Source organism: Pseudonaja textilis, chromosome 4, assembly GCF_049901715.1.
Source record: "Pseudonaja textilis isolate UNSWEBS1 chromosome 4, rPseTex1.2, whole genome shotgun sequence".
Taxonomy (NCBI): domain Eukaryota; kingdom Metazoa; phylum Chordata; class Lepidosauria; order Squamata; family Elapidae; genus Pseudonaja; species Pseudonaja textilis.
In genome coordinates this window covers 70,180,532-70,194,740 of record NC_141993.1, presented here as the reverse complement: position 1 = coordinate 70,194,740, position 14,209 = coordinate 70,180,532, and the positions used below count along the sequence as shown (strand labels likewise).

General features: G+C 36.5%; 1 protein-coding gene across 1 annotated transcript in view; it reads right to left on the bottom strand.

The window, feature by feature from the left end:
* The window catches only part of KCNAB1 (potassium voltage-gated channel subfamily A regulatory beta subunit 1), a 143,886-nt gene that overhangs the window by 34,864 nt on the left and 94,813 nt on the right, over window positions 1–14,209 (bottom strand). The window contains exon 6 of the mRNA XM_026705866.2: window positions 12,566–12,610. Coding sequence (XP_026561651.2) covers window positions 12,566–12,610 — 45 coding nt within the window. The remainder of the gene's footprint in view (window positions 1–12,565; window positions 12,611–14,209) is intronic.

The following is a 14,209-nucleotide window of genomic DNA, read 5'->3' as shown; positions in this document are numbered from 1 at the left end:
CAGAGAAGCAGTAGGCATTCAGCTGAGCAGATCCAGGAGCAAGTTCATGCCACGCTGAGCACATTACAATTAAGTCCAGCCCATTCCTTTCTTTTCACTCTTTCTCAAGAAGCCCAGAAACAGAGGAAAGAGATGTAGAGAAAAGGACAGAAAGCAGGAGAGCTAGCGGGGGAGGGCGAATGATAGTCTGTGAGTGGAAATGTGATACCAGAGGAACGCTAGGACTGTGTTGTATATACCTGTTTTAAATGCTTGTTATAAGTAGTTTCACTATAAATCGTAAAACATGAAAGCCTCCACTATCTTGTTTTTCTGTGTCAAATGCCACCCATGCATAGCAAAATACACCTCCATTTCAAAAGAAACATGTCACAATTTCACTTCTCAAGAAAACATTATTTTGCCATCTTTCTTTTTATTTCAAAGAATAACCAACTTAGTTTTGACCTTCAACTATTACTTGTCAGCAACTAATAGTGTCCGGTGACTACTTGGCTCAGAACCTATTTAGGGTTGCACAAGGTTTATATTTAAAAGAAAGACTACATAGATTACAAGTTTTAGGCTAAATTGGGAAGTTGGGGAAAAAAAACCACATCCTGACAAGCTGCGTCCATATTATTCTAAAGAAAATTACATGAACATATTCATGGAGTTTCCTGGAGTCAAGCTGGATTTGAAGAAGACTTTTATCTATATATTTTTAAAACATAAAATAAGATGAAATGTAACAGGTATCAAACTTAGCCAGATGCCCTGTTCAAGTTAATCAGTAGGCATAGAAACGGATCTTTGAGATGAATGATTCATTCAAAATTCTTTGGAAAAGAGCAATTCACTATGGATTTTAGAGGTTTTTAAAAAGTCAGTCAAGTTAAACTTCCATTTTATTTGGAATATATAGCAAAGACATCTAAAACAAACCCCTCAAATTATTAACATTCTAGTAACAAACAGATGCTTATTTACATTAATTTATAGTGTGACATTAATTTAAGATGCTTTTTGATTCAAGAAGCAATAACATTTGCAAATTATAAGGCTTTCAAATACAATTAAATCCCATTGTACTCTGTAAAAAAATTCTCTGTAGCCATCATTTGTAATCATTTTCTACTTTGGCATTGATCCAATAAATGAAAATAAGGCCTTGTCACCAAGAAAATTGGTAATCTAAGATTGTAGAGAAGGTGTCAGAAAGTTAAAGCCAAGGTTGGTGCCTTTATTTATTCAAAAAAAGGAAAAAGATTATAGTATATTAACTGCTCACCAAAGATAGTACAGTAAGAACAGATAACAAAACAAACAAACAAACTGAAGTGGATCAATTCCTATTTTGTCTTTGAATCTTCTTCAACAAGAAGACATACATTCCCAGAGCAGATTATAAATGGAAGAAGGAAAGAGCCAGATTTAATATTGAGATTAAAAGAAACATATTTTACACCTCTAAAACCATATGAATTGCCTCCTATCTCCAAAGGAGTTTTGACAAATCATGAAGAACTGGTGTAGTGCCAGTTGACCAGGGAAGGCAAATGTTGTTTCAATGTTCAGAAAGAGGAAAAAGGATACTATTGACTGTCAGTTTAACAAATAACTGAGAAGATTGTACACTGACACCTGGGAAAGTTCTCAAGCATTTCATAAAGTTAAACATCTTGCAAACAACGTAAGATAATGGTTAGACACTGTTATGAAGTTGAAAAGAACATATCCTTTATGAAGTTGAAAAGAACATATTATAACCTAACAGACAATCTCATTTTTTATTAGTTAACTTCCTTAGTAGATTAAGGGGTTGCTTTAGGTGCAATATAGTTTGATTTCAGCAAAGCATTTGACAAAATAGCCAATCATAGGATAAGCAAACTAACTAACATGACCTAAATAGCATTCCAATTAAGTGGATTCCAAATAGTTACTCATTTATTCTCATTAAACTCATTAGAGTCAAATGGAGGAGGGGAAGATTACAAGAATTAGTTCTAGATCCTCTCTCATATTTTTAATAATGATTTGAAGAGATGAAATAATTACTAAATTCATAGGTAAGATAAAAATTGCACAAGGTACCTCATATAAAATTAATAAAAGTAAAATAAATAATAGTTTAAAGCAAAGCTTCTTGAATCTTGTGTTTCTACTATCCCCTCACATGATAAAGAAAATGATGTGAATATAATGAATTACTGTATTTCAATATGGTTGTGGTCGGACAGGAAATAAATATGTCACTTAATAATTATTTTAGATTTACACAACACAGAAGTTCTCAAATATGGGTGTCAACTCTAAAATGAAGCTGGCTGAGGCCATTTTGTCCTACCTCACAGTTGTCACACAGCCTCCTGGGAAGGGAGGGGGAAGTAGATAGCCCAGCATACAGTCAAAACAAAAAAGATTCCTGTGGGAACCAAGGTCATTGTAACAGATGGGTGGTGAAGGAGGAGAGGAGCCTGCCAGGTATATTCATTGGATAATGTGACTGATGACACTGGGGAGGGGGGAAGTTTTACTCTTTTAATTAGGTGAAAACCACGGGAACTTTCAGAGTTGGTTTTCACTGGCTGTGCCGATATGATGTATCCAATAAACGTTTACTTTGTGGAATGTACCTGCCTCGAAATTCTGCTTTCAATTGGTACATTATTTATTTTTATTTCATTTATTTATTTATTTTTGTCAATTGCTTACAAGATAATAGGTAAAAGTAAAAGCATAGTTATGAATACATGGATACATATAAGAAAAATAAAAAAATATAAAAGAAACAATAGGACAGGGATGGTAGGCATGTTGGTGCACTTATACACCCCCCCTACAAACCTCTTAGGAAAGGGATGAGGTCAATAGTAGACAGTCTAAGGTTAAAGTTTTTGGGGTTTGGGGAAGAAACCACAGAGTCAGGTAGAGTATTCCAGACACTGACCACTCTGTTGCTGAAGTCGTATTTCCTGCAATCAAGTTTGGTGCGATTAACTTTGAGTTTGTATCTACTGTTTGCTCTTGTGTTGAAGCTGAAGTATTCATTGACAGGTAGGACATTGCAATGTATGATTTTATATACTATACTTAGATCAGACCGAAGGCAGTGTAGTTCTAGGTTTTCTAGGTCTAGATGCGTAATGTGGTTTCCAGATTGATGAGCTGTACTCGAGTATTGGTCTAGCAAATGTTTTGTATGTAATATTACCAGAGAAAAAGCTATGTAAGATTAGGTTAACAACTCTTAATACCTTTTTGGCTATGTAGTTACAGTGGGCTTTAGCACTTAGATCGAGTTTGGTGCACAAGGTATTCTGCAACAAGTAGAGGAGTGGAGAACTCTTCTTGTGAAATATTTCTGGGTTTTCTCAGCTGTGTTAATATCAGATACATAATGTGGGTTCCAGACTGATGAGCTGTATTCGAGTATTGGTCTAGCAAATGTTTTGTATGCTCTAGTTAGTAGAGTGATATTACCAGAGAAAAAGCTACATAAGATTAGGTTAATAACTCTTAATGCCTTTTTGGCTATGTAGTTACAGTGGACTCTAGCACTTAGATCATTAAAGATGAGTTCTCCAAGATCCTTGACAGAGTTTGGATCATCAACAAGGTCTGTATTCAGCCTGTATTTTATTTTCTGATTTATTTTCTGCCAATATGTAAGACAGAGCATTTATTCATTGAGATTTGAAGTTGCCATTTGTTTGACCATTCTGATACATAGTCAAGGTCTTTTTGAAGGGTAGCAGTATTCTCTGTGGTGTTGAATAGCTTTACATCATCAGCAAAGAGAACGCAGTTGCTCTTGATATGATCACAGAGGTCATTTATGTAAAGTATGAAAAGAGTTGGCCCTAGAACACTGCCTTGGGAGACACCACTGTTGACAAGTACAGAATTTGATAGGACACTCCCAATTTTGACCATTTGTTGTTTGTTTTACAGGAATGCTTCTGTCCAATTATGCAGGTGTCCAGAGATACCAAAAGATTTTAGTTTTAGGAGTAGTTTGTTGTGTACCACCGAATTAAAGGCTTTACAGAAGTCATGTAGATTGCATCTATTGCTTTGCCCTGCTCAAGTTGTGTAGTCCATATATTTTTGCAGTGTAAGAGTTGCAGATTACATGATAGTTTTTTCCTGAAACCAAATTGTTTATTAGAGAGTAGGTTGTTTGTTTCTAAGTGGAGGATGATGGAGGTTAATAATTGATTCCATGACTTTACAGGTGACACAGCATAAAGAGATTGGTCTGTAATTTTCAGCTAGGCTGGGGTCTCCCTTTTTGAAGATGGGGATGACTATGGCTTGTGACCATAGTTTTGGCAAGGAGCTGGTCCTGAAAGATTTTTCTAAGATTATGCTTAGAGGTTCGGCTATGGCAGTGGGTAGCTTTTTAAAGAAGTAGGCACATATTCCATCTGGTCCAATAGATAGAGATGGTTTTAGATTGCATAGTGCTTTTTCAACATTATCTTCTGTAAAATTGATATATATTAGATCATTGTAGTTACTCAGAATGCTGACAATGGGAAGCAAAAACAAAGGCCAAAGTTGAAGTGTTCAAATTGCTCATGCATAGAATTGATTTGGAAAAAAATGGGAATTAGATGTTACAAAGACAAACCCTGCTATCTGCCAAAATCAGTTCAGATCATCTTTTGATATTCAGGGTTTGTTCAATTAATAGCAGCAGACAATAGGAGCATAACCACAAGCATATGTACCTGACAGAAGAACTCTCCTTTCCATATTTCCTTGAATTAGCTTGGAAAACAAGGACATATGTGATGCCATAATCTTTAAATGGCTCATCAGCACACTGTTTATCTCACTATGAATGTAACAAAGCAGTGATTGTCCTAAAGATATTTTCTTAATGAAAAGCAAACAAAAACCAAAAAACACTACAAACAAGAAAAGGATAGTATAGAATATATGAATAAAAACTTGGTCATAGGACTTGTGAAAAAGGTCTACGAACAGTAACTGACTGTACACTGAATATGAATCAATATTGTGGTAAGGCTGTAAAAAGGGTAAATGCTATTTTAGGTTGTTGATTTAATATCAACAGATCCAAAGCATGAAAATTAATAGTTCTATTTAATTCTGTGTTGATAGGACGTGGTGTGGCTCACTGGCTAAAATACTGAGCTTGTCGATCAGAAAGGTCAGCAGTTCGGAGGTTTGAATCTCTAGCATTACAAAACAGAGTGATCTCCCGCTACTTGTCCCAACTTCTGTCAACCTAGCAGTTCGAAAGCATGTAAAAATGCAAGTAAAAAAATGGGGACCACTTTGGTGAGAAGGTAATAGCATTCCGTGCACCTTTGGCATGTAGTCATGCCGGCCACATGACCACGGAGACGTCTTCTGACAGTGCCAGCTCTTCAGCTTTGTAATGGAGATGAGCACAAGCCCCTAGAGCCAGAAACTATTAGCATGTATGTGTGAGGGTAACCTTTATCTTTACCTTATTCTGTGTTGATCCAGCTACTGGATTCAGAAAAACTTTCAGAAAAACTGAAATAGGAGCAAAAAATAATCAGGGGCTAGAAAGTTTTTGTGATGAAATATTAAAACAGCTGGACATGTTAACTTTCAGAAGGGAGAACTACAGACAATACGTCATTCTTCAAATACCTCAAGGACTATCACAGAAAAAGTCAGGGACTACTGGCTTAATTATTTCAGACTGCAGAATGTGGAGTAACAGATTCAAGGTCCAGGAAGGAGATTTTAGTTGACTGGTGGGAAAAAGTCCTAATAAGTGCCACAGAAAGTAGAACCAAGACAGGACATGAGACAGCCATTTGTCTTGGATACTTTAATTTCAGGGGTATATGCAGTCAAGATGGTGGGCATCACAGGGGAACTTACACACAGGACATACACAAAACAGGCAGAGCTTTTATCACAGGGTAGTGGCTGCTTTGACTGTTGTGATTGCACACTGCAGAATTGATAAGGCTCAAATGACCCCTTTCAAGTTCTGGGATTCTGATCTTCTTTCTACTGAGTAGAGTTGGAGCAACAATATTGCTCTTAGTACATTTTAATTATTTTTCATATGTTGAAGAAGTGTGATAGGGATATCGTCCTTGTCTAAAATCCCTGACAACCAATTCTGACATCATGCAATAAAAATGGGTGTAGGGCAGGATTCAAATCTAAAGGTAAAAAAAAAAACAAGAGATTTCCAGGATTGGTAATTTTCAGCTGATATTGGGACATCTTTCTCTTTTTTTGTTTCATCTTTTTTATTTGCCATGTTGTGTAATTGCATTGCTCATTAAAACACTGAGAAATGAAATCTTTTAAAAATTGTTTGACATCGATGGAAAAAATGTTTAGAAAGTTTCTACATATGAAGAGTACAAATTGGAATTGGGGCTTGTTTGGGATCACTTCTTCCTACTCCCTGCAGCTCCAGAAACCTCTTAGAAGAAGTTAAGGGTGAGGAAAGCTGCATGTTCTGTCTGCTCTTCTTTCTTCTATCCAAAAAGAAACAATGCTGCTGAAAAAAAGAGAAAAGTTTGAAGCAGCTCCATCCCAAAATGAAAAGAAGGAACAGCATCTCCATTTCCTTCACTCTCCTTTGTTCCCAACCTGGCATCTGGCTAAACAAAAATGATTATTCTGTCTGGAGCTTAGGGTGGAATCCACAATTTTTTTCCTCTTTCATGGGAGGAATGGGTGCTGAGGAAGAGAAAGAGAATAAGCATAACAAGTGGGAGATGAGGTTCTTCTGAAATATATCTTAATGAATGTCAAAGGGTTCAAATAAACTTTGAGGGCAGCTATTTGAGGAGGCATTGATTGGTAGGAATAAAGCACAATGATTGATCTCATTCCTGATACCATCCTCAGCATCTAACTCTTTTCAGACGTATCCTAGCTAGGGGCATATATCTTTGATATATAGTTCAGCTAACTAGGCTGAAGATTTTCTTCTGATAAAGCAACTGTCAATATAGCAACTGCCAATATAGCTTTGAACAGAACTGACACGCCAATCATCTTTTAAATCTTTCCTTTTAACTCTCCAATTTATCCTGAAGTGGTATTGCTGGCAATTCCACTTCAACAATGAGAGAAGGTTCTGAAACCTCTAATCTTAAGAAATCAAGTCACCATGAAATCAAAATCACAGGCAATCCAGATGGAACATAGAGAAGAAAAACAGTGAAATTGAGGAACAGAATTAATATAGTGCCGGTGAAAAATATTTAACTACATAAATCCATTTCATGGTGTTCAGTTTCACCCAGTAATGAAAGTTTCATGGATAATTTGAGGGACTCTTTCAATTTGTTCACTGGGGTTCCAGTTTAGTAGAGTAATGCATGAGTAGAAATGAAGAATATCTGTAGCCAAATGCTTAAAGAACAACAATGTAAGTAAAATTATTCCGAAGATTCTGTGACTTAACAGAAACCCTGTGTTTTTCTAGCTTTCTGTACTCATACAGGAGAAAAGATGAAAATAAGTTCTCTACATTTTTCCTGTGGAAAACAAGCTAAAGGGAAGATCTCAGGAGGCATTTTCTAGTCAGAGAAAAAAAGGAAGGAAGGAAGGAAGGAAGGAAGGAAGGAAGGAAGGAAGGAAGGAAGGAAGGAAGGAAGGAAGGAAGGAAGGAAAGAAGGAAGCAGGGAGGGAGGGAAGAACTAAGGGAGGGAGGAATTCCTTGCTTGCTTTCTCTACTAATGTCTCTACTGCTCAATAGGATAAAAGATGCAAAGAATTAATGTTTCTGCATTGCGTGTCTAATTGCAAACCAATTCTTTACCTCATCAAATTCTCCCAGAAATTCTATTCTGATCTCTCCAGTACACTCCATATTCAATCCAAGCTCAACCCTTTGCATTTCTACAAAGCACGCCTTTTTTTGTTGCAGCATCAGACTTTTGGAATCCATCAAACCACCCACCACCCATCCTAAAATTAGATTGGCCCTGATCCCGCCAGCTTTTTGGAAAGCTTTGAAGATTGGGGTTGGATTGATGGCTGCAGCCCATCAGATTCTTTGCAGAAGATTGTCTTCTTGCTGTATTTGTCCTAACAGGTATTTAATTTGCATTATGACTTTAAGTGATGTTAACTCAAGTTCCTGTATGGAGATGGATGGTCATATAAATTGAATTAATAATAAAAATAACTTGATTAAACCAAACCTGATAAACTCATAAAAGTTATACAGTACTGAAGCTCTCAGTTGTCTATAGCTCATGGTGTCTTTCCAACAAAATAGGCATTCTTTTAGGATGCACTGTTTTGTTTTTGACTAAATGAAATATTTTTAAAAGCAAAAGCCATTCAACTTTGAATAATTTAATCTCTAAATTCTAAAGCTGATTTTGGCACTATGAAGATAACTTTAACCAGTGAAAACTGGATGTCAGTTCTATGAGAGAGAAAAAATTCTTTCCTCTTTCATCTATCCCCATGTAAGGGAAGAAAGAGGGCAAGTGAGAAAATGAGCGTACATGGGAGCAAGCTGGGCTCAATTCTAATGAAAGAAAATGGTCTTGATTTGGTCTTGCTGCAGGAAATGATTTGAGCTTATGCCCATGGGTGAGCCAGATATTTTTAACTCTCTAACATTTAATAAAATGCTTTCATTTCTGCAAAAGTTATTATTCACATCTATCCTGTTCCCAACTGATAATAATAAGTATTACATGGATGAGAATTCTGTTCCCCAAAGGTCTTAAAGTTGAAATTATGCAACTAAGAAACAGCAGAGGAAGACATGTGGTTATCATTTAATGTTCAGAATGTCTAAGGTAATATATAAAAAAAGAAGATACTGTACTTGCAAAATGCTGCCTGTTTCTTATAAGTCTGCGCCGCTTTAGCTAAAATTCTCTCAAGTTGCTTTCAGCATTGACACTGACATTTTATTGGTGCCACTTCAGACACTCCTGGGATACTGGGAAGAAGCTGGGAAACAAGAATCACTTGGTTTCATTAAAAAACGGTATTTATTGCTAGTAGAGTAATAGAATCTCAAACGTCTACCAAAGTCGATCTCCCACACAACTTCTACCTAGTGTGATTTAAGGCAGAATTACTCAGAATCTACTATTCATGCTTTTCCCTTTCACAGGACTCAAGAATTTGTTCTGTAATGGCCTGGTTTCTCCCTGTAATTTCTTCTGTATTTCCAAGGACTATTAGGCCATCCTCCCACCGCTTCATCTCAAACTCATTCTTCTGCTCCTTTCTAAATACATGGAAAGTGATGACACCCCTTCCAGTCTATAGAGATGATCAGCCCTCTCCCTTTTCCTTCCAATGCCATCCCTCCCAGCCTTAGTAGGCCATTTTGAAGTGCCAGGGCTTGAAGAAGCTAGTAGAAGAAGGGGCGAGAGAGATAATCCTGCTAGACTGCAGCATCACACTAGGTAGAAGTTGTGTGGGAGATTGACTTTGGTAGGCGTTTGAGATTCTATTACTCTACTAGCAATAAATACAGTTTTTTTATGAAACCAAGTGATTCTTGTTTCCCAGCTTCTCCCCAGTATCCCAGGAGTGTCTGAAGTGGCACCAATAAAATGTCAGTGTCAATGCTGAAAGCAACTTGAGAGAATTTTAGCTAAAGCGGCGCAGACTTATAAGAAACAGGCAGCATTTTGCAAGTGAAGTATCTTCCTTTTTTATATATATCTGAAAAGCAGGTGGTAGGTCATGTAGTGAAGTAGAAGAGATCATGCTCCATCACACAGCCCTTCAGCATCAGTCAGCTGATTTTGAAGGCTACTTTGGAACATGGCTTTAATGTCCTTTTGAGAGTGTGCTAAACTCCTGTTCAGACTCCTTCTGAAGACAGATTGACCACTCTTCCAGAAGAATGTGCTTGAAAGTAGCCCAATGAACAAATGGTAAGGGACCTGGAACATATTATTATATGTGGTGGACATGCGTAGAAGCTAAAAGATATTGGACAAAAATACATATGTGGTTGGAAAAGATGATACAGCAACATATTGACTTAAAACCTAAAATATACCTGAAAATTATAGTAAAGAGAATGTATATTTAATTATTCATGTGCTAACTGCAGCTAGAACTATTTTTGCACAAAATTGGAAAAGTGAAGAGATTCTGACTGAAGAGAGAATGATTAGGAAAATATTAGACTGTGCAGAAACAAATAGGTTAACACTAGCAATTCAAGAGTAGGAATAAATTGAATATTATATGATATGGGATTTATTTTATCAATGGTTGGAAACAAATATGGAAGTTAGAAATTAAAGACTAGCACAAAATAGTAAACATGTGGTAAGAATTAAAAATGTTAAGATGGGGAATGTTATAAGAATTAGATATATGATACAGATTAGTATTAAGTAATAACAGAGTATTAAAGTTAAGCAATGAATATGTATAAACTATAATGGTTATTGCACAAGAGATTTATACCCAGATGACACACGGTTCAAATTAAAAATGGAGTCTTTGTATAAATAAAATAAAAAAATTATATATACATATATTTTAAAAAAGAACAAATGGAAGGGTTTGGAACAGGTGCTTATTGCAGTGGGAGAACTTCTTCCTAGTTCCTCTTAGGACCATTGCTCAGTGAATCTGCCAGATGTGAGGACTAATTTTAACCACTGGTTTGGGGTTCTTCTGAAAGATCATACAACAACTGACAGGCAAGTGAGATTTCCACTAACATTTAGTTTTAGACTTCAGTCAGAGGTCCCCTGAAGTAAAGGAAAGAGAATGGCCCTTGCTCATTTCATACTTCTATGCTACTGCTAATCGAAAGATCAAGTTGGAGACTTGGTGAGTTTATGAAACTATCTATTTTGAAACATTCACACTTCCGTACAGCCCCCCAAAAGAATGAGCCTGAAGGACAACGTGCAGGGAGTAGGGGCAAGGGAGGATGCTTGCATCAAGCCTAAAGCTTCAAAAGTAACTGATTGAATGATAGATGAGTAAAGTAGTAAAGTTTCCGTGGCTCGTTGCTTGTTTAAGGGGAAACAACCAAGAATAATATATTAAGTTGCCTCAGATAGGCACAGGATGAGGTAAATGCAACCGTATGAGGAAAAGAAGGATGTTAGGACAATAGGACATGTTTGGCTATGGTTAGGTACAAATGGGGAAATACTCCATGTTTCATTGTGATATTTCTGTGTTCAAGAGAAGTATCCTTTTTGTCAGTATTTCAACATTTCTGGGACTCTGGACAGAGTCAGGTTTATGGTTTGAATTTACAACTGCACACTGTGTGCAAAATATACAATTCAGTGCCATGTTTGAATCACACATTTCAATCTTCAAATGAAATATTACATTGCTAAATATGTTGCATTTGTGTTATCTTTTGAAAATAGACATGATATCAGAATTTCAAAGTTTTAGCTTTAAGTCGTACTTTGTGCAAAAAATTAAGTTTAGCAAATGTTCTCTGAACAAATCTAGACTTTAAGTGATTTACAGATCATGCTAAATCCTGGTTTTTGACCATCCCAAAAAGGGCCTTTGAAAGGAGAATGAGAAACTAGAGAAAGCATGGCATCCTTCTAATTAACTGAGCACATCCAATATTTTTTCTTTTTCCAACATCTGAAATCTTCTCCAAACACATTTACTGAGAGAATAACCAGTTTTAAAATCAAAAGGTATGCCTGTTTTTTTGGTGCGGGGGAAAGAGGCCAAATTAGTGCCTTCACTAACCAAGATATAATAAGTAATACCATGTCATGTTGATACTTATGTGTTATGTCCCACCTTCAAAAATAAACAGATAAGGCTGAAAGCAGCAGTCCTCGCAAACAAAGGCAGCAACCAGGAGTCTCCACCGATCACAGCTGTGGCCAGCCTCCACAAAACAATCCAAAATAATAGTTCCAACAAATCCAATTCAAACAAAAATACTTCAGACCCAAATCCTCCAAGTCAAAGTCTTCAGCTCTCCTTGCAGACAATTTGTTCCCGACAAGAGTGCAGAGTCATCCCTCTTCCTTTTATAGAGCAGCAGCTAATTAGTCTAATTACTGATCTGCCCTCCTCCTGTGCTCCCGTTGGTTTCTTCTCGTCAGGAGACGCCTGCTTCTGACATCCACCCAGCGATTATCTAAATTATTACTTTCACCTGAAGACTTCCCGGCTGATAACCTGATTGAGAAGCCGAGGAGGTTGAAGGTTCAGGCCGGTCCTGCAAATCAAATGTCCTCCCTTGTAACATTCTCATTCAAAACTGCAAGCAAAACTGTTAGGATTCCCTTTTGAAATTCAAACAGTCATTTCACGATCAAATCAAACTACAGGGAGTAATGTTCTCATTCAAAACTGCAAGCAAAACTGTTAAGATTCCCTTTTGAAATTCAACAGTCATTTCACAATCAAATCAAACTAAAGGGAGTAACGTTCCCTGGTTCTGACGTCAATCCACGATCTAACAGTCATCAGATTCAAAGTTCCTAACAGGATTGGACCTTCCAATCACAACACTTATGATATAAGCATGTATTATATAAACACACACACAAAGCTAGAGAAATTCATTATTTCCATAGCAAAGGAAATCATAGCATTCAGTACTTACTTTCCACCCCAGTAGAGTTTTGTTGTAATGACCAGACTTGATCTCCTAAACAAACAAAGCAAATTAAATTTCAATTTTGTTCAAAACAGATTCCTTAAGAAATACCAATGTCGTCCATGTTTTTCCAAATGCAGTCTCACCTCTTACATTGCCAATTTAAGCTATGTCTCTAAACAGAAAGACTGTTTGAAAGACTTAGTGCAATTGCTAACATTATGACCTCTACATGTTAAAGATGTAGGGTTGTGATTGAATGCTCAGTCTAATTCTTTTCTTAAGAAAACATCCATAGGATGAGAGATTTGAGAAAACAGAGATAGCTTATCATCATGACAAATATCTAAAATACATGCTGAAGCAGCCACAGAGCGTTCCCATTTATCATTGGCAATGAATTTGTGCAGCATTTGACAATGCCCTTGGAACCCCAGAATAAAACAACACTGTAGTAATATAATGGTACAATATACTATACATAATTGTTTCTTTTTTCAATTGTTCTATTTTTTTTCTTTTTATGTTCAATGTTATTTAAAAGTAGTGCTATTAGTAATAGCAAGAAGTAGTAAGAAACAGCAGCAACTGTAGCTAAAATTTGGTATGATTCTCTCATGAGATCTCTCAAGATCTTGGAAGTAAAACCATTTGAACCTCAGAAAATACAGCAGTTCAGTCATTTGCTTGTATCAGGCACCTGAAAACATTTTTGATCTATATTATGTACTTTGGCATTCTTTCCTTCAAAAAGAGAGTGAGAAATTTCTTCCATTCTTCATTGTTTCCTTGAATTGTCATATGACTGACTATTCAGACTGTGATCTCTCTATAAAGTACACAGCATGTTGGGCTTTTTAAGGTTTAAAAAAGTGAGAGATTAAATGAATTCCGTTTCCGTCTTTCTTTCAGTCTGGCAAGTGTTTCTACTCTGCACAAATTGGAAGCAGAGAGAAACAGATTTTTGATAGCTTGCACCTCCCCACCTGTATAGACAAGCACTGTGGGGAGGATATATGTTGGCACTGCATTTTCAGATAGTTGAAGCATGATGAAGTCAATGGGCTTTAAGAAGGTAACGCTGAAGGGTACCATTCTTTTATATTCTGCTTGCACAAAGGGGAAGCAAATTCTGACAGGTACCTACATCAATATCCCTTAGGAAAAGGGAGAGAATCAGTTTAGCCCTTAAACATCTCAACTTTCCCTTTGCTTGCAAAGGCAAAGACTGAAAAAAATTGTAACACTATTGTAGATAGAGTCATAAAACATTAGCACATGACTACATTGCTGTTTATTTTTCTATAAACTGATAGAATGCCCAGACACATGCATTAAATCAGGACAATCTCAATAAAATTTGGATCTGTATAAACCTAAACAGAAACTTGGAAAAGCTAAGTGGAACAAATCTTTTATAGTTATTTAAAGATATCTTCAAAACTTTGCCTAGCTCCATAAGGGCAAGTTATTGGAAGTATTCCAGCTTCTTAAGCAAACCATCAATAGAGCAGTTGGTAGAAGTTGGTCTCTATGATCTCCTACAGAAATAGGAAGCTCAGAATTAGCCAGGCAATAGGCTTGGATGTGAGATCAGGTCTGAAAAGCCTTAGAAGCACAAGCTGGCAGAGTTCTGTGAGTCTGAATTAT